Consider the following 23,278-nt stretch of genomic DNA (forward strand, 5'->3'; position numbering starts at 1 on the left):
CTCAGCACTGACCCTCCCCTCGGGGTCCTGCACAGCCCTCCCATCCCCCGGGATCCAACCCCTCGCCAGCCTCCCCCCCAACAGTGCGCAGTTCTTGATTAGTTATATGGGTTATTATTACTTAGGGTTAAGGGTGGGTTCAACGCGGCACCTCGATGTCAAAGGGGAGCACAGGGACCCCAAACCCTCCCCGTTCTCATCCCTCGCCCGCCAGCAGGGTGGAACATCCCGTCCTGCATCCTTCACCCCCGTCCAACACCCCCCGCCACCCTTCAGATAAACGCATGGATCCTGAAAAATAAACACAATATCCTAAAAAAAAAAAAAAGGGCGATTTTGACTACCTGGTTCTCGGGAGCCCCGGGTGGATCCTCCCCGGCTCAGCCAGGGTTATCCCGGTCCTCGATCAGAGCAGGGTCAGACCTCGAAGCCCCAGCGGAGATTAGACAGTGCTGGAGGAGGAGGCGGCGGGGGCAGAATTAATCCCTTCTCGCCCTCGCCACCCCCCCGTAAATCCAGCCTGGCCTCCAGGACTGCGGGATCTCGGGAGCAAGGAGGCTCTGGGGGATCGACCTGGCTTGATCCCACCAGGACCCCTGACAGCATTGTCACCCTCTGCTACATCCCATGCTTCCAACTCGGCAGCAGCGCTTTGGAGCAACTCACCTCGTTCTCCCTCTATTTTGAAGACTGGGAGCGGGGAGGCTGCTTTGGTGACCCATTGGGGACCTGCTCCCCTTCCTCACTCCGCCACCTCAGGGCTCAGCTGCATCCACAGGCGATGCCAACTTCCAGACGGGCAGCGATCCTCAATTCTTTCAAGGATTCTGGGAACCTCTGCAGGGAAAGCAACCGGCTCTGGCGGTGCTCACCCCACGTAACAAAAATAAGCAACTCCGAGAAGGACCCCAGGAACAAATCCCTGATGGGAATACCCCCAGGGAAGAGCTCAGCACCTCCCTAAACTCCCCCAGAGAAGGAGAAGGATGTGTGGGAGCCTCTGTACGTGTTTGTTTGATTTTATTAGGACCGACACATTCATCGTATGTCACAACGTCACCGATGGATGAGCTCCAGGAAATAAAACCCACCGGCCCCGGCGGCTGCGCGGGGCTGGAGCAGGAACACGCTGAAAAGGCATAAATGCGTCCTCCCCCACCCCCCTCCCGCTCCCTCCCCCTCCCCACCTTCCCCTTCTCACAGCTTTGATTGTATCCATAAGCAATGGGTCGACAACAAAACAAATAAAAATAATCATCGTGTTTTCCCAGCTGCCAGGTTATTCTCACGGAGAGTTTTGGAACTCGATTAAAATTTAAAAAAAAAAAAAAAAGGGAAACTGAAAGGAGCAAAAGAAAAGATAAAAACAGGGTAAAAAGTGAAAATAGAAATAATAAAAGAAATTAAAAGAAGCAAAAAAGAAAAGGAAAATGAAAAAACAAACAGAAAAAGACAAGATACAAAAGATAAGAAAAAAGAAAAATAGAGAAAAAGAAAGAGAAAAATGACAGAAACAAGAGAAAAATTATTTTAAAAAAGAGAAAAATAGGAAAAAATTAATGAGAAAAAATAAAGAAAAAATAAAAAGGCCAGGAATTATTTTAATGTTAAAAAAATAAAATAAAATAAAATAAAAGCAGATATGGCAACGCTACTAAGGATGTGGAATACGTCACGGAACCCAAAGTCTTTGCAGGCAACACTGTTTGGAGAGAGGAGAACACTCGATGGTGAAAAAAGTGAAGTTCTAAATTATATACAAGATATCTAAGGGTGGCTTTGAAAAACAGTCCCCGGGCCGGGAGTTGGGGTTTCCCTCGCCGTTATCTATTGCTTATTGAGTCAGATCCAGAATAACACTTAGAGACGGATGCATCCAAATGAGACACCGTGGAATAAAGGAAAGCCCAAACCCTCAGTCTGTGTATGAAAACGCCGCGTGTACGAGCTTGTCCCATGTGGAATGTACCGACTGTCCCGCGGGCCGGGCGCTCCTCGTGGCCTCGGGCGGGGAAGCGGAACCGGAGCCGGGCCCGGCGCGTGGGGAGCGCCCCGCCCGCCTCCGAGCACCCCAAAACGCGCATCCAGGCCGAAAAGTCCCGGCTGTGCCCGGATGTGAACGGACAGGATCCCAGTGAGATGGAAAATGGGGCCGAAAGCCCTGATCCTTATGAAGGATGAGACCTCAGTTGTTAAATTTTAAGGGGTACCCGATGGCTTTTTCCAGGCACTCTACCAAAGAGCCAGCAGACAGAAAATCCCTCTCCACTTCCACAAATTTGATGTAGATGGATTTGGGTGAGACGCCGGGCTCTACGACGCAGTTCTGAGATAAAAAGGCGTTGATCCCGACCCAATCTTTGCTGAAGGTTTTGGTGTTTGCCTGGAAGTGTAAAAACAGGCACTGCTGGAGAGTCCGGACCTCGGCGATGCCGAGGTAACAGTAGATAATCCGGGCAGATTCCATATCCACCCGAAGGGAGGCCTGTGGCGAGGGGACCTCGAGCTCCCCTGGAGTCTCATTGCCGGGGTCGGGTGCCCGGTGCTCGGCCAGAGGGGAGGGGAGTTTCTCGTGGCACTCCTCATATCCAATGGCGTACAGGCCGGGGCTTTTGGGGATCCCTCCTGGTAATAAATACTGCACCACGTTCCCGCCGGTGGGCTTGGAGTGAGCGATGGGAATCCAGTCGATCTCCATGTGCAGCTCCAAGCACCTGGCTTCGCTGATGGTGATCTCCAGGAATTTGTAATAAACATTTTTCCAGTTCATTTTCTGTACTCGGGTCATGATCACCCGACCCTCCGGTTTTTCCGAGTTGAAATATTCCCGGAGCCGCTTGCCCAGGGGCACCTGGGAGCTGATCTCTGCGTAGTGGTAACGGATATCCTCCTTCCAGCGGGTGTTGTACCCAATGCCAAAAATGGCCAGTTTGTTAGAAAGGTGCAGCCTGGAGAAGTCCGTCCAGCTCTGAAACAGCTCCCACTTCAACTGGACCGACTCCAAGATTTGCATAATGTTCTGCATGACGTCACGCTTCCTGGAAATTAAGAAACAGGGAGACAAGGATAAAGGCATCAGAGCTGAAAAACTTTTCCAGGGAATGCATCAACCTTCACAAAACATTAATCCCCCTCAGCTTTCTTGCCTGATTTTTCTTACTACTATATACATTTCTGTATATAGTGTATACAGTAACCAGTGTATGGGTTGTAACAATGCCCTGATGGGGAAATCTTAAATTGATCTTGACAAAAACAAAACAAACCCAACCCAAACTCCTCCTGACATCAAAGCATCTCCAGGAAGCATTTATCTGGCACTGCTGAATAAACACACACTCCACTACTGGGTCATTCTTCACAATCCTGGGCTTCTGTCAGCACGTGGTCCATGAGCTGCATCTTGAACTCACAACTGCAACTCAAAATGCTTCTGCCTCATTGTTATCCCCAAATTAATACCAGCAAATGGGACTGTAATTGTAAAAACCTCAATGGGAGCATGAAGCCACTCCCAAGAGCTCTGTCCTGGTGCTGGGGTGGAAACACAGCTCAAGAGAGCAACCCCCTGGAGCAGAAGATGCTCCCAGACACATCCTGGATGCTGCAGGATGGACAGCAGCAATCCCTCCAGATATCCAGTAAAGAAATCCCCACGCTCCCAAAAATCTGTTTTCATTCCCAGCAGCAAGGTTTCAGAGAGGGGTTTACATCAGGAGAGAGCATCCACATGCACCTGCAGGGAGCTGCAACAGCTTCCTCCGGAATAAATGAGACCATGAGGGTGTAATTAGCTGGTAGGGAGAACTCCTAATTTGGGAAGTTATTGTCCTATAATCAAAGCTGTAGGAAGATGTTGCAAATCGTTTGCTAACGGAGAAATCTCTCTTGGTCCAACAAACGGGATGTAAAGGATCTTTCCATGCAACTCTCCTTCCTTTATCCATTGTGCCACGTGTGGAAAACTGAACTGTAGAGGCCACAACACTCCCAGGAGGATTTCTTCTCCTTCCAATCCCACCACGAGGACGTACTGTACCAAGTGACACAGGTTTACTTCTGTGGGGCAAACTTCCCTCCTCTTGCAGGTTCCTCAAGATCATTTGAACTCCCCAAAAACAGCCCTTCCCAGCAGCTTCCCAGCATCAGACTGGAGAGGGACATGAAGGCTTCTAAGAGCAGATATGACACAACCAAGGCTGACTCTGGCAGATGCATTCCTGCCCAAGAAATCCCTATGGGGAGTAGGTCTTTTTCCATCATAATGTATAAAAGGGTTCCAGGAAAACTGGACTGCAGAGCCCTTCTGTAGTGCTGGAGAGGCCCCACTTCAGAGCCTCTCATCCCAAAAAACCTGCTTTTACAGGTCTAACTACAAGGCATGTGATTCTGGCAAGCTTCTCCAACTGCTGGGTGTCCTGCAGGCGATGGAGGCCTCTGGAGCAGGCTGAGGGCACTCAGGACCAGAGCTCTGGTTTGATGTGATGGTTGGTGCACACCATCTGCAAACCTCACCTGTGCTGTCCAAGCCCCCCTCCCCAAGCATTTCTGAGCATCCAGGCTGGGACAGCTCTCCCCTCACAGTGACACTGGCACCACATCCATCATCATCTCATCTATCTCACCTGTCTTGTAGCACCAACCATGCCAGAAGTTCCCTAAAAAGACCTTCAAAGGCATTTTGGGAAGTGCATTTCCACCACAGCTGGAGTGTAACCGAGTTTCTAGAGCACTAAGGAGGGACAGGCTGGACAAGCAGAACCCTGTCTGTGCCAGGGGTTCTTAAAAACACTCACTCCATCAGCACTGAAGTTCCGTTTCTTACTGCAAGTTATTCCTGAGGAGTCAATTCCACAACCCAGCAGCAAGAGAGAGAAATCCCAGACAAGAAGAAGGTGTGTTTACCCCAAATCCATTTCCATTTACTCAAACATTGTGACAAAACTGATTTAAAGCTTCCATGATGCTTTGCCACGCTTGGAAATTATCTTTTTGAGGCTTCTGGAAGTGGAAGTTTACTTTCTGGGCACAAGGGGGTAGGACAGCCCTGGGGACAGGGCAGTGCTGGAGCACAGCTCGGTGTCTCAGCACTGGCACACACACTCTGCTGCCAGCAGCTGAGCCCCAGTTATTCCCTTCCCAAGGCAAAGACAGGAGAGCAGGGCGTGGGCAGGTTTTCATTCAACAGCTGAGGAGCAGAGTGAGGAACTGAAAGCAAAGCCCCCACCTTTATTAAGTGCACTATAAATACTCTGCTGGGTTTAGCTTGGCTGCGTTAGTCACTGCAACTGCTCCTGCAGGGAACAGGAATCGTTGTGAGAGCAGAGCTGCAGCAGCAAACAGAGAAGGGCTTTCCACAGGGAACCCACTGCTGCCAGCACAGAGGAAAACAGGGAAAGACGAATTTTAAGGAGTTTTGCTTTTCAGGTTTAGAATCTTCTTGCTTTTGCCAGGACCTGACTTGGCTGAGCTTTGCATTCCCAGGCTGTATCCAGGATCTCGACGACTTAGCCAAGCAAAGGTATAAGCAGTAAAAATCACTATTATTTAATTATTTATTAATTCCAAATGTAATTTTCATGAGTTCAACTATTTAAAATTATTTATTAAACATGTACTTATGTATTTGCTTTATTTATATTGTTAATATGATTCGTTTTTCAGGAGGACAACGGGAGCTGAGCAGAGGGTTTAACCTGTTGTGTGTCTCAGGACAATCTCACTTTTCAGCTGCAGAAGGTGCCCTAGAGCTGGATTTTCCCTCATCATCAAACCAGCACCTCCTTGCTGGAGTCTGGGACCTGCATTTCTTCCTCCTTGGAAGCTTTTGCAATTCAAATGAGGAAAGATTTGAGACAAGAGTAGGTGCAAATTTGTTCTAAGGCGCTGTTTCCAAACCAGGCAGACTTCAAAGGGCCCGGAACAGCTGCTTTCAGTGAAGATCCACCAGCTTTCTCTAGTTCATCTCCCAAAACCGGCACTGAATCAAACCACTTCTCAAAGTCTCTAAGCAGTAATTCACTTTTCCAAAGAGTTTATTTGTAGACAACAGCCAAGGGCAGGCAACAGCAGAGCCAACATGGGGAAGGAGCATCCTGATGGAGGATGGGACATGGACACAGGTTATCTACTGCCCTTTGCTTCCCACACTGCCAAAAATAAAGTGAAAGGTGGCAAATCCCTGTGTGTCACAGACTCAGAACACTCTGACCTGCAAAAGACCTAAAATGCTCATCTCATATCCCTGCCATGGACAGGGACACCTTCCCCTAGACCAGACTGATCCAAGCCCTGCCCAGTCTGGCCTTGGGCACTGCCAGGGATCCAGGGGCAGCCACAGCTGCTCTGGGCACCCTGTGCCAGCCCTGCCACCCTCCCAGGGAACAATTCCTGCCCAATATCCCCTCTAATTCTGTCTTTTGTCGGTGTGAAGCCATTCCCTGTGTCCTGTCCCTCCATCCCTTGTCCCCAGTCCCTCTCCAGCTCTCCTGGAGCCCCTTTAGGCCCTGGAAGGGGCTCTGAGCTCTCCCTGGAACCTTCTCTCCTCCAGGTAAACACTCCCAGCCCGGCTCCAGAGCAGAGGGGCTTTACCATGCCCCCCTAGAGGATCCCATGGCTCTCTCTGTGTCACTTGGCTACACCAGCCTGGATCCCTGCAAGTGTCCAAGTCCAGGTTGGACAGGGCTTGGAGCAACCTGGGATAGTGGAAGGTGTCCCTGCCCACGGAGGAATGAGATGAGCTTTAAGATTCCTTCCAACTCAAACCATCCTCGAATTGTTTCTCTGTATCCAAAAGCATACCACAAGTTTCACCAGGATTTGAAGGATTTCTGGAGACAATTTCTGCTGAAAATCTTGACCAAGAAGGCAGATGAACCCACTTTGAACTAGGCTATCTGCACTTTAAAATGCTGTGCAAAGAGGTGAAAGAATTTGACAACTATTTATCTACTGTGGCTTTTAGATGAAATTTTATTTTTTAAAGATAATAAATAAATACCCAGCTTATCTTTGTATCAGCCATGCATATTCTGACTGCTTTTAATCTACTGACTCAGAGTTTACAAGTTCCTTCTCCTCACAGACAAGGGGAAAAGCAGCTTTCAGCAAATCTGTGCATTGGAAAACGCTCTGTGCTTCCACTCCACACGTAGCACAAGTTTATCACTGGCACGCTTCTCAAAATGCCTGAGAGTTCAAAGACTCCACTGCATTTTAGAGGGAATTTAGGGGGGAAAATGAACATAAAACTCTGAAAGGTCTCATTTACCAAAATCTAATTCAGCTGTTCATGTACACATTAAAAGTTGGAAGAGAATATTCATGTGGTCCAAGCCTTCACCCCAGAAAATTCAGGATTATTTGCTATGGAGCTCCTTAAAGGTAAAATTACTCCAGAACAGCACAAAGAAACTGTTCAAAGTGGCAGTGAGAAAGTTTATATTGAAAAAAGTTATTTTTCTCCAGGTTGTCCCTGAGTTGTTAAATTGAATTTGCTCCATGTGAAGAAAAAAATTCACCTTTGGCTATGTGAATATCCACCTGAAGTGAGGAGTCTGACAAAGCTACACCACTGGCATGGAAGCTGCTCGTTAATTATTTTTCTTTTGAAATGGCTTTTCTTTTCTTAAGCTATTTTATTTTAAATTTATTCCTCTTTTGACTTATTTATATTTATGTTACATTTTTTTGAGGATTTTTTTTTTTTTTACTGAGTTACACTACAAAGCTTCTGTTCTATATGACTCATCAGGGATGTTCTGTTGCTTTTCCCAGTGCTGGTGACCTCCTACCCTAGAACAGCTCGTTTTCCACCGTGGAAAATCCCAGTGACACTAAAAGCCACTGGTGTGGGAGCTCCCGTGTGGAATTCTGATGGATCTGTGAGCCTGGGCTCACTCCCACTGCAGACAGAGCCACAACCACCCCTAAAGGCTGGCAGAAAGCAGCCCTGGACAGAGTAAATCCAGCACAATTCCTTTCATTTTTGGGAATGCTCTGTGTTATTGTTGGAGAAGTAAGGGAGAGTCGCATGCTCAAAGCATTCAAAAGGCTCCAGTGTTTGTTAGATTAAACTCAGCCAAAAGGTTACAAGTAAGGTCTGGAAAGTTATAAAAATGAAAATCAGAGACTCCCAAGCTTTGGCATGCCTTCCCACCAAGGAAGGGAGCTGTTCTTGTGGATTCTATCCGTGGTTTAAGTCCTCACATCCATGTAGTAAGTCTCATTTTGTTTGCTGAATGGCAAAGCCAAGGAGAAACAGAGTTGTGAAGCTTTTCAGCTGCTCTGAGGTAATGGGAATAATGCATAAAGCAGATTCAACTGTATGAATAGTCTTGCACAATGTATTTATAATTATAAACAGAAGTTTCAAATATCCTCCCCTCCTGCACAACATCCCCAGGGAAATACATTCCAGGGTAAAACATTCATAAATTACTTACTGCGTGTCTTCTGAAGATTCCTGTTTTATCTTTAATGTTCTTTTCGTGGTAGGCATTTCATCTGAAAGGTAAAATTCCAACACATAATTAGATTTTAAATAATGTTCTTAGGTTGTTTTTTTTTTTTTAAGACATTGAAATTAAATAAAAAATAAATCTGAGTTGCTTAGTAAGCCAGGCAGTCTGCTGGAGTTCTGCATGAGACAGCTCCAGCTCCTACACCCTCTGTAATTGATTGGGTTTTTCTTTAACTTGGAAGAGATATGGTCAGTTAAGATCTGAACCTCTCCCTAAGTGCAAAATCTTTCATGGACAAGGCTCCAATCCCTGCTATTAAATCACATATCGACTGAATGGCAAACTACATTGTTTCAAGGGAAAAAAAAACCAAGAAAAAGCAATTCTGCTTCTAATGGCACATTTCAAGAGGAAGCAGCAGCAGAACTGCATCTGTGTTCAATTCAGACATTGTGTGCCAAGTGCTCTGCTCACAACTTCTGAGCGTGAAGGGCACTGTCAGCCCCGGCGCACGCAAATGTCCCCGAAACCGGTGACAAACCAGGAGATCCCAGCTTGAGTCACCATAACAAGCCAGACCAGACAGAATTAGCCATCATTTCCATACGTTTTGTAACGTTTTCTTCTCCCCACTGCTTCTCTCCCACATATTTCTGACTTTTAAATCCCCCAGGGAAGGAGTCTGAGGAACTGGAATGTGGTTAACAGCCAACTTGCAAATTTTAACATTCAACTTCGATCTAAGGCTCTTTCAAAGCATCCTGACTCACCAGTCCCCCAAACACAGATGTGTACAGACACCCAACTGCATCTCCTCTCCCTCTTTCATCCTAAAAATGGGGGAAAAAAGCCTTTACACAATTCATCTTCTTCACCTGTGTGCCCATTGGATCTGATTAACTTAAATCCTCTGCTGTGAAAAAACACCCAGCTCAGGTACAGGAGGAACACACACTGATAAGAGCAGCAGCTTGAGAGAAATATGCCTCAAGAAACTCACTTCTTCCCAGAAGTGCTCAGATTGGACTGTGTTTTCTACCAGTGATGTGGTACCCTGATCTGTTTAACAAAGTTCAAAAACCCATGAGCAACAATTAAGCCTCCAAATTAATTAAAATACTGACTTTTTAGGATAAGACAGTGATAATTCAGGCAAGAAAAGCATGTGGAGGAGTTTGGTTTAGGTCTCAACAAATGTGAGCTTGCTTGCTATTTTTTTTATTTAAAAAAGGCCACACCTCTGGATATAAATATAATGACATGTTTAATATCAATATATCAAGGTAAATAAGAAAGAGTAACAATTTTTACAGCTGTTGGCATTGCCAGCAGCAGGCTGAAGCCCTGTTCACAATTTAAGCAAATGGTGTTTGAATGGTAACACCCAAGTACCACTGAAAGGGAAAATATCTCCTGAATCCCATGAGGGAAAGTAAAACTGAGAGTGAAAGGACAGTGAAGGTGTCACCTCCACTGTTTCTGGCTATACAGCCCTTCTTTCCTCCAGTCCTGATCCTAAAGTACTTCAAGAACCATGGTTTGCTTTTGATGAACTGAGGAATTTCTGTCCCTTTTCTCCCCAAGGATGTGTTCAGCATTGTGAGCACATTCTGAGAGGTGAAAGCTGGCACAGAGCACTGTGTGTGCACAGGTAAAATCCAAGCATGGAGATGTGCCAAGATGGGATTTCTCACCCAACTCCTGCTCTCCAGTCTGGTAGCAGTGAAGATCCTGACTGTGGTTTCCCCAGTCCTCCTGAGAGAATTCCTCCATGGTGCTGCCATCTGACTCCAGCTCCTGGTACAAGCCACTGCTGTTGATGAGGACGGGCTGGCAGGGCTGGGAGTCCCATCCTCCCTGCCCAAACACCTGCTCCAGCTGTTCAAACGTGTAGCTGCTTTTCCTCTTGCCCACGCCGTGCTCCTTCACGCGGCTGTAGCACCTGCGGAGGGTCTGAGACAGAGAAGCAGCTCAGTCAGGGGGTGTGGGGCTGGATGAGCACACAGGCACTCACACACAGTCACACAGGCACAGTTCAGGGCTTTAGGGGTTGTTTCTTTTGGTCATATTTGCCCCACACTCAAGAGCAATGCTCCCAAATTAATCTATACCCACCAGGAAGTATCAAATATATCAGACATTCCCGCTTAGCATTAACATCTGTGACACAGGACAAGTTGTGTAGCTGCTACAGATTCCTCAGATTTAACTTGGGTGATTTATTCTCTTTCTCACTTAAAAAAAAAATAAATCAACAAAATCCCCGGATCTCCTACGGATGCAGGGAAAAAATAAAATAAAAATACCAAGAGCCCCCCCAGTCAGAGACACCAATCAGCCAGGAAAATGCACACCTACTACGAGGAGGAGAAAGCAAAGCTGGTGTTGTGCCCACAGCTTGGAGAGGGGGAAGCAGGGAGGAGAGAGAAAGGAAAACAGAAAGATTTCCCCCAAAAGCAAAGACAGTCCAACCTTCCTTACTCTGGTAAGAAGACACAAGGTACAAAATGGATTACACCTAAGCTATTCAGCTAGGAAAATATTTATTACTTACATATTTTTTGCATTCCTTACTAACTCACTCTGTCTCTTGTGAAGCTGCTGAAATTTAAAAGAGGTCAAATCAATAATGCTCCCAGTTCCAAGACTTTGATATAAAGCATCAAGTAAGTAACAGCACTGAGGTGGCTTGGTATGAGCAGCCTCTCAAACAGAGCTGGGGCAGAACCTCCCACACAGATGCCAAAGCTTCATCCAGTTCTGGTGATCCCTTTGACATCCCACATCAAGGGCTAAGCCACTTCATTGCTGCTGGATAAGCCTTTGGTTCCATCCATGTTTTCCCCCTAATCTGGAGCAAAAGACAACTACTTGGGGGTAAAAAACCGAAAACTTTCTACACAACCCTCAACGTGGTTTTAATTCTACCACTGCTCTGATTTTGAAAGAAAAAATGCCCCAGGTTTGCTGGGTCTTGGGTATTTTTTCAGATTGGTAAACTGTTAGAAAATATTAACTTTTTAAAAAATTAACTTTATCAGATTGCTGAGGTTCTAACTTGAATGGCAAAGCTGTCTCTGGAATTCAAGAGAGGCATTGATTTGGGAAGGACTAGTCCTGCTCCCTTGCTTTCTGCAGGACTGTAATGGACATATAATTACAAAAACTACTTGGTTGTTTTCCCCCCAAAGAAAGGAACTGTTAAAACTCCAGAAAGCTGGAACCTACCTAATGCTTCTCACACACTGGTTTAACAGCATCAGCAGCAAAGGGATACATTTCTAACCAGTTTCCTCCTGAGATTCAGAGCCCTGGGGGCAGAAGCAAAACCGCTAAGCAGCAAATCAGTATTACCCTGCTGTTTTAAACAAAAACACACGAAAATAACACAAAATAAAAAATAACCCATATAAACACACAGGCAGCAACAGGCATGAGTTATTCCACGGTTTAAGGTGGAACCTTTCCCTCTTTTGCTATAACTACCTCAGGATAAACAGGCAGATCCTCTTTGCATGGACACCAGCACATTTTATCTTTCTGTCTGTGAGCAGGGTAGAAAACAACCTTCTATGGCAACCTAGAACCAAAACCCAGCCTAGACACCTGTTGGTATTCACTGGTGCAAGGAGGGTTCCCTCAGGCTAGAGGTGCAGATACATTTGGTTGTTAGAGTTCAGCTTTCTCACTCCAATTTCTCTCCTTTCAGCTCAAATCTCAGTGACTGATAAGGGCAAAGTCATTTCACTCCCAGACTCTTTCTAAAATCCACCCAAGTTAGATTTTTCAAAATATATTTCCCAAGCCCCAGTTCTAATATCTGCCCCAGCTTATCCATAGGAATTCAACACGGATTTAGAGCCTGCAGCTGAATTTATTAGCAGCCTTCAAGAGAAACAAAGTGTTTCCAAAGCATCCCTACGCCTGGCCAGGCCCTCTGGGAATGCCTGACACCCTCAGCCACTCTATTTTCACACTCTATTTTCAGCGTGTGCTTCAAACACCTCTCCCCACCAATGGGGTTATGGAGGATCCCACACTGGGTTATAGCCTAGTAGTAATTAATTATTTCAGTCAGGCTGCAATCTGGCTCATTTTACTATCAAAATAATTTAGCAGCAAGTCAATGCAGACTAGTAGAAAAACTAAAGGGAGCAACAGAGGAAGGGGGATGAAAATAAATGAGCAATGAGTGTGACTGCTCATTACTTTTAAAGGTCAAGATACTTTTGGGGATATTGCCCAGACGCTCACCTGGCTGTGTTACCTCTGCTTCTGCAAGCAGTTAACCTAAAATTTGAGGGAGATAATGCCAAACATAGGGCTTTCCAAAGCACCAAAAGGCCTGTGGCTAAGCAGCTGGTGGCTCCTTTGTCTTTGTGCTGGAGAATCAAGATTCCTGCTAGCTTTCTTCACGGAGTGTCTCCAACAGGCAGTCCTTACAACTTCTCCTGATGCTCCCTCCAAACACCACGAGTCAGCCTTGTTCCATGTAAGTGCACAGGCTTCTCTTCTTCAGAGAGCCTGATAAGACCTAAACAATTGCTCACACCTCAGGAAACCTGGACATTTATAATTCTTAACCTTAACCAGGTTATTCTGATCTCTAAGATCTGGTTTTTTATTTTTCTTACGCACCTCCTCTACTCCTCCCGGTGTCCAGCTCAACTCCTGCTCCGTGGGTCCTGAAGTGCACATACACAGATTGATACAGATACAGAAAGCAGGAAATTTAGGACAAGGAACTGAAAACAGACCTGATCACTGCCCAGTGACTGCTCAGACTGGAAGAGACCGAGGCTTTTGCTTATTGTTCTGCAACACTGCCTGCAACACGAACACATATTATCCCCACTTAATTGATAATCAGGAAAACCAAAGGAGGAGACACTCACAAAGCTCAACGTGGATTTTCTCACCATTTCTAACTCACGAGTCCTCATCTCTACAAGTGAAGCCACCGAAGAACCTGGAGCTCTGCAGGAACTGCAGGATGAGGATGAGAAAAACCTTTAGGAATGCTGCAGACATGGTCCTCCTTCCAGCAAAAAAAATAAGAGGAGGGAGAACCAGACCACAGCAAGCTTTTTATATATAACCTGAGGTCATCCAACACGGAATTCCAGATCCCTGATCTGAGACATGCTCTTACTCAGGGAGAAGCTATGGGCTCTGCAGAGCAGTTTGGTGGCCTGTGGCTGTGTCCACATTGATCTGTTTAAGATGATTCATTGATAGCAGCCTAAAGGGGTCCTGATGTCCCAGAGCACCACTTAGCACAACACTCAGCTTCAAAAATGCTCTTTTACTTAATGGAAAGGAGCTCTCAGCTTTATATCCTGAATTAAGAACAGCAGTGCCCAACAGCTCCCTCCCTCACCATGTCAGGATACTCACAGGAAACACAAGATGAAACTACACTGGGGCAAAAGAAACAGCTTTTGAAGCCTGGAGTGGTTGTAGGAGACAGTGAAAGGTCTTAAAGTCTCAATTTTTGAGTTCCCAGGAGCAGAAGGTAACAAGTCTGTGCAATGGCTTCAGCTCATGAACTTTCAGGTTAAAAGCTATGTGCAAGGCAGGAGAACACAAGACTTACATGGGGTACAGCCTCAACAAGCCTCATTTCAGTGGTTTATCAAAAAGAAAATGAGAAGAGCAGCACCTCAAACTCTTGGGAGAGCCACACACCACTGCAGGAAGGCAGCTGATGACATCAATGCATCTCCAGCATGAGGACCCAAACAGGAACACCCCTCTGCAGAAGGTGAGAGCCCAGCACTCAAACAGGCCCCCAGGAGCTCAGGGTCAGTCCCAGGAGCTGCCAAAGCCCAGTCTGCAAAGGCTCCAGCCCCACAGCTGGCTGCACATCTGTCTGAGCACAGCACTGGGGACACAACGGCTGCCACAGTGAATTACTCCCTACATCAAAGAACAAGGCCTTGGCTGTATCCTGATTTACCCAAACACACAAGGTCTTCCTAAAGATTTAGCTCTGGTACAGAAGAGAAGTGATGGGCCTGCCCTGAGGGGAGAAGGGCTGGGGGTAAATATAGACAAGTTGATTGTATTGACTGAGGTAAGAACAGAGCTCTCTTTGGACAATGAAGAAGCAAAGTCACCCTGGCAGACACAGGTAGGGGCATATCTGTCAAGGCAGGGCAGACACAGGTTTTTAACAAAAACAGCCACCACTGCCAATTTCTAAGTCACAGTTAAATATAATACAAAAAAAGAAAAAAAGCTCTTGCCTGGACAGGAATTATTTACAGAAGCTCCACAGCCAGTTGCAGAGGTCAGCCCCCATGAGACAGGACTTTGCCAGCAGCCAAGAGTGAACAAAGCTGGAGTTTAGCAGGCTGTGCCCCGTCAGGGTGAGGAAACCAGTGACGTGTGGTGCTGTGACAACAGACCCCACAGTGCTGCAGGCTCAAATCCACACCCTGGGAAGATGCTCCACGGGTAGCTGCTATCAGAATGCTGAGGATACTCAGACCCCTCTCAGCGATTTGCTGTTAATTGAGCCAGAAACTGATGAGGAGAACTAGAACCTAGACAGGAGACTCCAGCACTGCCTGCAGAAAGGCTGGCAGCTGGACACCTCTGCCTCTTGATGCTCTGAGCTCCTGGTTTTCTTAAACCAGCTCTGGATGAAAAGAATAGGAACAAATTTGTTAGAGCTTGAGAAGGCAGAGAAGCACAATCCTCCTCCAGACCCACCAAGCCAACAATTTTGTAAGGAGTTTAGATGTAGTGGATGGTCCTCCAGACAGAGCTCAGCTTGCAGAGATCACTGAGTCACAGAATATGCTGAGCTGGAAGGAACCCACAGAAATCATCCAGCCCAACTCCTGACCTGCCCAGACACCCCAACAATCCCACCATGTGTCTGAGGGTATTGCCCAAATGCTCCTGGAGCTCTTGCAGCGTCAGGGCCACGACCATTCCCCTGGGAAGCCTCTGTAGGTACCCAACCACCTTCTGGAGAAAGAACCTTTTCCTGATATCCAGCCTAAACGGGAGAGATGCCTGAGTAAGGTTCAGCCTGTTCCTGGCACAACCCATTCAAACATTACTTATTCTGGAACAATGAAAGCCACACCTGAACAGGTTACCTTGCCTTCAGAAACAAGCTCATTCCAAAAATCAAACTTGAAGTTGCATACATCTACTGTGATCAGGACAAACATCATTACACTACTCACAAAACAAGACTTAAGGAAAACTCAAACTGCAGCAGCCTGGAGGAAAAGAAGTCTGAGGTGTACTCAAAAAAATCACATCTATGCAAGCTTTGAGAGACCAGAGACTCAAATCCCTGCTGGTCCCCTCTCAAATGAATGGAGTGAGACCACAAGCCCATTCAGCAGAGGAGGAGCAGCACAAATCATTCCAGGGGTGGGAGGGAAAACACTCCTCTCCAAAATGAGCTCCACTGAAGTGGCAGAAAGCATCAACATGGGCAGCACCAGAAGGGAAATGGCTTGTGTAGTTCAGAACCCTAAAACAGCTGACATCCAACAGTGTCCCAGTCATGTGTGATCCTGCAGTCCCTAGAGGAAGGTCCACGTCACTTCAACTGTGCTGTGAGAAAGTTGTGAGGGAGACCAAGCTCCAAATCTATGGGAAAAGTTGGAATTGAAATGCCAAAAGTGGCTTGAACCCCAATTTTCACCACTAGTGGTGAAAGGTTTGGTAACAGGTGAGACCACAGCAGTCCAGAAAGCATTGTCTGCTTGGCCCCCAAATCTACACAGTCAGCAAGAGGGAGGCAAGCAGGAATCTGCCTCTGTGACAGTGCTTGATGCACAGTGCAAGAATCAGGAGGATTTTTAACATCTTCCCAAGTCTTCCATAATCAGAAAGCATTACAGGAAAAAAATTGTGTGTGCCCAACCTAGGATTCAATGTTCACAAATCTCCCTAAATGAGATTTAATGCTCAAGTTTCACAGATCTGTCCTCATGCAATGAGCTCCTGACCATCAACTGCTCCTGTCTCAACAAGACAACCTCCCAGCTCACTCCCAGCTCCCTCTGGGAATCATTCTGCACTCATGGAAGGAGCAGTGGATGGCCCAGGTAAACCAGAATGGTTGGACCAGAGTATTATAGACACAGAACATGGCTGCAGAAGTCACTGGATTGTAAAGATACTTGTCCTGCATGTGCAATTCAAGCCAGATTCTTACCAGCACAACAGCAAATACCCAGCTGAGAGCAAATCCAAGAGGGTTTGTTCCACATGACACTCATATCTCAGAAATGCTTCTCTGCCACAGCCCCATAAAGGATTGAAACAATTAAATCTGCTCTTTGTCACTGAAGGGTTTGTGTTTTCCAGTTATAAATGTCAACAAAAAGTTGCTCCCACCTACCAGAGCACAGGAGATCCTCCAGTGAGGAGATGGGCTGCTGTGAAGGATTCAGGGAATGGCAAGAAATAGTCCAGCCTGGAAAAGCCAGCACACCTCAATCTATTTAAGCCAAGGGAAGAATGGGAGGTAACTTCAACACCTAACACATCACAGACCTGGGAGTTAATGGGATGGGGAGCTGGGACTGAGATAAAATCAAGATAAAGATAAACCACATTCAAAAGAAATAGAGACCTAGAATCATGGAATAATTGAGCTTAAAGCTCATCTTGTTCCAACCCTCCTGCCATGGGTAGGGACACCTTCCACTGTCCCAGGCTGCTCCAAGCCCTGTCCAGCCTGGCCTTGGACACTTCCAGGGATGGGGCAGTCACAGCTGCTCTGGGCACCCTGTGCTGGGGCCTCACCATCCTCATTGGGAAGAATTTTTTCCTAATATCCCATCTATCCCTGCCCTGTCACTGGGAAGACATTCCCACTTGCTCTGCCACTCCAGACCCTTGCAGAAAGTCCCTCTCCATCCTTCCTGTCAACTCAAATCAAAGTTGCTTTGAAGGTGGATGGTTGGCTGGTTGCTGGGAAATGCACCAATGCTCCATCATTTGACATCTTGGAATCACAAAGACAGCCCCTCCACTCACGGGAGGATGGAATTCTGGCTGAAATCCTCAAATGTCCAGCAGCTCACACTAGATCACAGCAAGCACTGCTTCTGAGACAGCTTTGCTGGAGCAGCTTTTCCTGCCTTAATAAACTCCATACAAGATTTACAGATTGGTTCCATCACAGAGCAGCTAAAACCACAGCCCCTTTACAAACAAGCCCTACCATCACCACATTAGTGTTGCCTACAGCAAGAAATACCAACAGTTGATAATCAGGTGTGATTTTCCATCCTTTCCCATTTCATGTGGGTTTGTGGCACTCCCCACTTTGTTCTTTCTGAGCACTGAACCAGCATCTTCAAGGTATTTATCTTCCTTCTGAAAAACAAATTACTTTTGTGGATAACCACAACCCAGCCAAAACCTCCAGTCACTCATCTGGGGGACGGAGGAGTTTGCTACACACAGAAAAACCAACAACAGCAGAACTGGATTGGCAGTAATATTTGGGAATTCCTGCAATCAGGAGTTAAGAAGTTGGAGCTGTTTCTCTTTGAATCAATGGATTGGCATTGACTCTGGGAAAGGCAAAATAAAAGCAGAACTCCCATTTCTGCAGTAGCTGAAGAAATGACATTTTTAAAATGCCCCCAAATTTTAACAGCAACTTCTAAGAAGGGATTTGTCTCTGCTGGGGAAAAGCTCTCCAGCTGCACCTGCAGCCAGAGGATTTCCAGCCCTGAAATGCTCTCTCAGCCCAACTGAGCAATGTGCCATCAGCAGGACAAGTCTTTGATTCCACCTTCCATAGAGATGCAAGCAGGAGAAGCAGAAAATCTCCCATGGCTTTACAGAAAGGCCTAAAATCTGGCATTGAACAAACAACTGGAGCCCATTATTTCAAGAATATTTCTGTAAAACAAAACATGCCTGTACTGCCTGAAAACGCTCCAACTGCAGCATCTGAGCTCTCCAGAGCATCCTGTCACTGCAGCCACCTGGGCTGGCTGGAAGAGGATGAAACAATTCCAGCACACCTATGGAACATGTTCCATGTACCCCATGGACTGCAATCTCCAAGCTGTGTGGCCTTCACACAGCAGCTTCACAGCACAAGGCAAGGGCTCATTTTCCCACGTTTAAATTCCCAGCAAACCTCCTGCTGCCTGGTTGAAACAGCATCACCCGGTGCAGGGCACAGGATCTGGCAAGGGTTTGGCCAAATACTCCATCATCTGCCTTAAAATCCCAGCTCTCAGGTCAAATCTGAAAGCAAAAAGCTTTCCATGCGCTGCTGTGGGAAGGTGATGAGTTTCAGGATAGAAAACCAGGCTAAATCCTTGCTCAGGAACATAGGGAATAGGAAAGGGCTGGATGAAAAGAACAGAGAGTGTCACTGAACGAGCAAGGATTAAGGACAGAACATGACTTGTTGGGATGAGGATGCTATGACACACAAGAACAGCTTTTCTGGGAATGCAACAGGCAGAAAACCAAGATGTTCCATTCTTCTTGAAGCTCTCAATTGCAGAGCTCCCCAAGCCACCAAGTTGGACTCAAGGTCTCTTTCCAAAGGAAAAGCTGCTGGAATGGTTACATGTGAATCCCTAAATTTAAAACAGACCCTTCCAGAGTGGCTCCAACCTGACAGTGGCCTCGTTCTAGCTGCTGATGTGCAGAAAAGCACATGCAGATGGTGAGAGACAGGCAAAAATCTGCATCAGGACCTTTCTGCACACCCTGTTTCAATTAAGAGAGAATGCATCCATGCCATACAACTGGAATACCCTCTGCTTACAAACTGACTTGTTCCTTTCCAGCTCAACTGGCTGTTGAGACTCAAGATTTGGCTGTGTCCAGGGAATGCAGGTCTTCCCAAGGAAAGCAGTATGGCATCCTTATCTAAAATTAATTTAAAAACCAGCTGGACCTGGAATGTTTGAAGCACCATTTATTATCCAGCAGCAAAGCTTCAAGCTTCTGTCCCCTGATGGGCATTGAGTATCCTACAAAATCATGGAAACACAGAACATTTTGGGTAATAAATGCAACAAACACAGCCATGTGCTCCTTCATCACCATCTCCCCAGTACTGTTTTCAGTGTGGAGGATTCCAAAGTGCCTGTGCCCTCCTCTAGTTCCTGCAGCACATGCCAGTCATCCTGCTCTGTCTCAGAGAAGAATCCATGCATGGACCCTCCACATCCAGAAGTCATTTTTGTTTGTGCTGGACCATGGAAATGAAGAGCAGCCAATCCTGCCTGGAATCTCACAAAAACAGCTACCACAAGTATCTCGATAACCCCTGTAACAAGGTAAATTCTTGACACTCAGGTGAGCTTACAGCTTTCAATAAATGCTCATTTCCCAGCAATTCCAGGCCAAAACCCACTGAGAGCCCTAAGGCTTTGGAAAAGCCACTTTTTTGCTGTTCCAGATAACTGTGCTGAGGAAGGCCCTCACTGTGGGGATGCAGGATATGCAAAGTTTGGGTGTATGATGCCAGAGACAGCAGCATTCAACCAGCTATTCCTCTCCTGCACAGGGCCTGACAAGAGGCCAAGCTGTGCACAGGAACACTCATGGATGGAACACAGACAACTCCCTCCCAGCCAGGCATTACAGTGTTGAAAGAGAGCCCATCCTGATGTTCTGCAATCCAGAAACATCTAACAGGTCTGTCAGCAGCTGCTCTTGGTGATAAATATCAGCCTTGAGCTCTTTTACTGATTTTTGATGGGCGGTTTCTTCCAAGCTTGAACATTTCAGGGCAAAGACGTGTTCAAGCCTCACTTCTGAAGGGAAAGTGGGAGAATCCTCAGCTGCAAGGAGCTCAAACTGCTGGGATTCACTAAAATGCTCCTGCAATCAGCTCCATCCAACAGCACTGTCCAAACCCAAACAGCCAGTTCTGGGCTGTTCTAACAGCAAGATGACACCTCACACCCTGCCAGCATGCCCCAAAACTGGGGCTTGGGGCCTTGACAGTCACTGCATTGACCAAAACCATTGAACAAAGCCAAACCACCTCAAGGAATTTTTCCATCATGCCTTGAAAGCCACCAGGAAAATGAGGGACTCCAAGAGGGTTCTCAGTGCAGCAACATTCCTCTCCAAAATATTTGGGTGTGTTCAAGAGAAAAAGATCCCTAAGTAGCAAACACACAGACATGAGAAAAATACAGTGTGAACCCAAAACTTCTATAGAAAGTGGGTTTGTTCTGAGTATCTATTTCCAGGACAGGCTGTTCTAATCAACATGGAGCAAAGTGGAAATCTCTCGCTCTCAGGCATTCCTGATGCTGCAGCATCCCTTATTCCCTGTATTTTACAAATTAAAGGCAGCCCAGGTGTAAACACCTGAACAGCCCCAGCCCAGCTTGGCTAGCAAGCATTTTTAAGGAATGGGAGAGGAAAGGAGAAACAACCAGTCCACTGAGCCCCAGCAACAACAACATATTCTTTTTCCACTCCACCAGCATTTGAAGTGGCTGCAGGAGCCTAATGAGTCAGGAAAGGAAAAATCAGAGCCAGAGGGAGATCAGAGCGTGTAATTTACCCTTCCAAACACCATCCACATTTACAAACTCAAACTCAACAGTGATATCCACATCATCCAAATATCTCCTCTCTGTACAAGCAGGATGCACAAAGCAACTGCTCCCAAACCAGGAACCAAACCCAGCCCTTTTTTCCCAGGGAATGATGGAACTGGAAAGACTCCTCTGGAAAATACATCCCATGAGACTGTTTATCAATTACTCGATAGGTCTGTGAAGGCACATCACGTTCCTGTTGAGCCAGGAAAGCCATCAAACTCTACAAAACAACTCCACAGCAAAGCACAGAGCCAGGAGTGCAAGAGCAACCAGAGCCACCTCTTGTTACTGGGGGAACTGGGAGCCCTGTTTTCCCAAGGGGGCTACAGGGAACAGCAAGTGCCAGCCCCTCACAGACAGAGGATGCTGGAGGACACAGGAGGGGACAGAGTCAACCACAGCACCCACAACACTCGGGGCCAAAGGAGGAAACCCAGGGGAAAAAATCCTGCTGGGGCTGTCCTCATGAGGGGACACGAACAACTGGGATGCTGTGTCCCTCCCCACTCAGGACCATGGGATGCTGCCACAGGCCGCTCACAAAAGAGGAACTGAGCCCATGGGATGCAGTGCCCGTATCCCAAAGGTGCTGCTGGAGGCTATGGGAGCAAGGGAGGAACACAGAGGACACCAATGGAACCGCGGGGAGACAGGCAGCTGCCAGGGAATGGGATACCCTGCAACCAGGGCAAGGGCTGGGCTCAGTCCTGAGGACAACCTTGCCAGAAAACTGCAGCATGGAGATGCCGAAAAGCCAAGCCCTGGGGACACGGTGCCCCTAAACCCAGAGCCAAAGAACAGGCTGAGCCAGGACGATGCCCACAGCCACAGCCAAAGGACGCTCAGGACAGATCCTGAAGGTACTGAACTCCCGCGATACGGTGCCCCAGACCCGTGTCTGGGTGCTCAGAATACTCAGGAGAACACCTCTCCGGGGAAGTGACCCAACACTGTCCCGGGAGCTCACCCACCGGCGGGCGGGCGGCCGAGCACGGGGATCCCCGGCCCACCCTCCCGTTCCGGGCCGCGCCGCCGCCTCCCAGGGTACCTTGATGCGCTCCCGGCACTGGGACGGGGTGCGCTCGTAGCCCAGCTCGGCCAGGGCGCGGGAGACGCGCTCGTACATGGCGGGCCCGGGCGCTTTGCTGCCGAACACGGTGCCCGCACCCTCCAGCTGCTGGTACCGCGCCTCCACCAGCCGCTCATTGCCCCACACGGCGATCAGCGCGTTGGTCTCCGCCGGCGTCCAGGACATGCCGCGGCAGGCGGCGGCCGCGGCGGCGGCAGCGGCGCCGCCAGGCGAGAAAGAGACGGAGGGCGAGGCCCCGCCGCGGGCGCCCAGCGCGGCCCCGCCGGCCGCCGGCCCCGCGCCCAGCGGGGAGGCGCCGCTGGGCGTGGAGGGGTCGGACAGGCTGGGGTTGCCGTCGCTGAGCGCGCCCGGTGAGCCCGGCGACAGCACCTCCATCTTGGGGACGCGGAGCGGAGGCTCGGCCGGCGGGAGCTGCGAGGAGCCGCAGGGCGCCGCCATGATGGGGGTGCGCACCGAGCGGGCGGAAGTGACGCGACGGCCCGGGGGAGGAACTTCCGGCAGCGCCGGGGCGGGGCTCAGAGGGAGGAGGGGCGGTGCTAGAGGGGGCGGGACCGTGATGAAGGGATGGGGCGTGGCCATGGCACGAAGGGGGTGTGGCTGGTGGGTGGGGGGCGTGGTTCGGTGGAAGGGGCGTGATCAGGGCGGGGCACGGGGCGGGGCGTAGTGGGCGCGGTTATAAAATGGGCGGGCACACCGTGGGCGTGGCTCACACCCTCAGCACTACCCAAGGTGGGCGTGGCAGGGTCCCCTCAGACCTTTCAGGGCAGGGACCCTTCAAGCTCTGTCTCCCGTCGCCCGGGGTTTGCCTTGGCCCGAGGACCCCAAATGTGCGGCAGAACGTCCCAAACGTGAGGTTTGGCGCTCCCAACCTTGGGGCAGAGCATTCCTATCGTACTGGAGCTGAGCTCGCCCCTCCGGGCCTGGTGCTTCCTCCCAGGCTGGGCACCCCCTGTCCCTGGTGTGGAGCACCCCTGAAGTCTGGGCTTCCAGGACTCCCAGACGTGGTTATTGAGCATCCCCCAAGGACTGAGGCTGAGTCCGGATGGGCAGGGACCTCTCTTTTCTCACCGCTTGCTGCCTCCGAAACCCCGGGACCCCAATTAACGGTGGCCGTGATTGATGAGCCAGGGCGCAGCTCGCGGGGGATG

At 48.3% G+C, this 23,278-nt stretch overlaps 1 protein-coding gene across 6 annotated transcripts; it reads right to left on the bottom strand.

Moving 5' to 3' along the window:
- Nucleotides 1-1,003: 1,003 nt before the first annotated feature.
- MSANTD2 (Myb/SANT DNA binding domain containing 2) lies at nucleotides 1,004-22,568 on the bottom strand. Of its 6 annotated transcripts, none has more exons than XM_088177868.1 (6): nucleotides 13,220-16,951; nucleotides 11,691-11,773; nucleotides 11,017-11,063; nucleotides 10,157-10,415; nucleotides 8,445-8,505; nucleotides 1,004-3,038 (listed from the first exon to the last, which is right to left on the bottom strand). In XM_088177868.1, the coding sequence occupies exons 4-6, from the start codon at nucleotides 10,233-10,235 to the stop codon at nucleotides 2,186-2,188; spliced, it is 993 nt and encodes a 330-aa protein (XP_088033994.1). In that variant the 5' UTR covers nucleotides 10,236-10,415; nucleotides 11,017-11,063; nucleotides 11,691-11,773; nucleotides 13,220-16,951; the 3' UTR covers nucleotides 1,004-2,185. The 6 variants fall into 6 exon arrangements, with proteins under 6 accessions (XP_088033994.1, XP_088033992.1, XP_088033995.1 ...); XM_088177866.1 differs by having other exon boundaries at nucleotides 13,101-16,951; XM_088177869.1 differs by having other exon boundaries at nucleotides 10,157-11,060.
- Nucleotides 22,569-23,278: the final 710 nt, after the last annotated feature.

Source organism: Sturnus vulgaris, chromosome 23 (genome assembly GCF_052056855.1).
Source record: "Sturnus vulgaris isolate bStuVul1 chromosome 23, bStuVul1.hap1, whole genome shotgun sequence".
Classification (NCBI taxonomy): Eukaryota; Metazoa; Chordata; class Aves; order Passeriformes; family Sturnidae; genus Sturnus; species Sturnus vulgaris.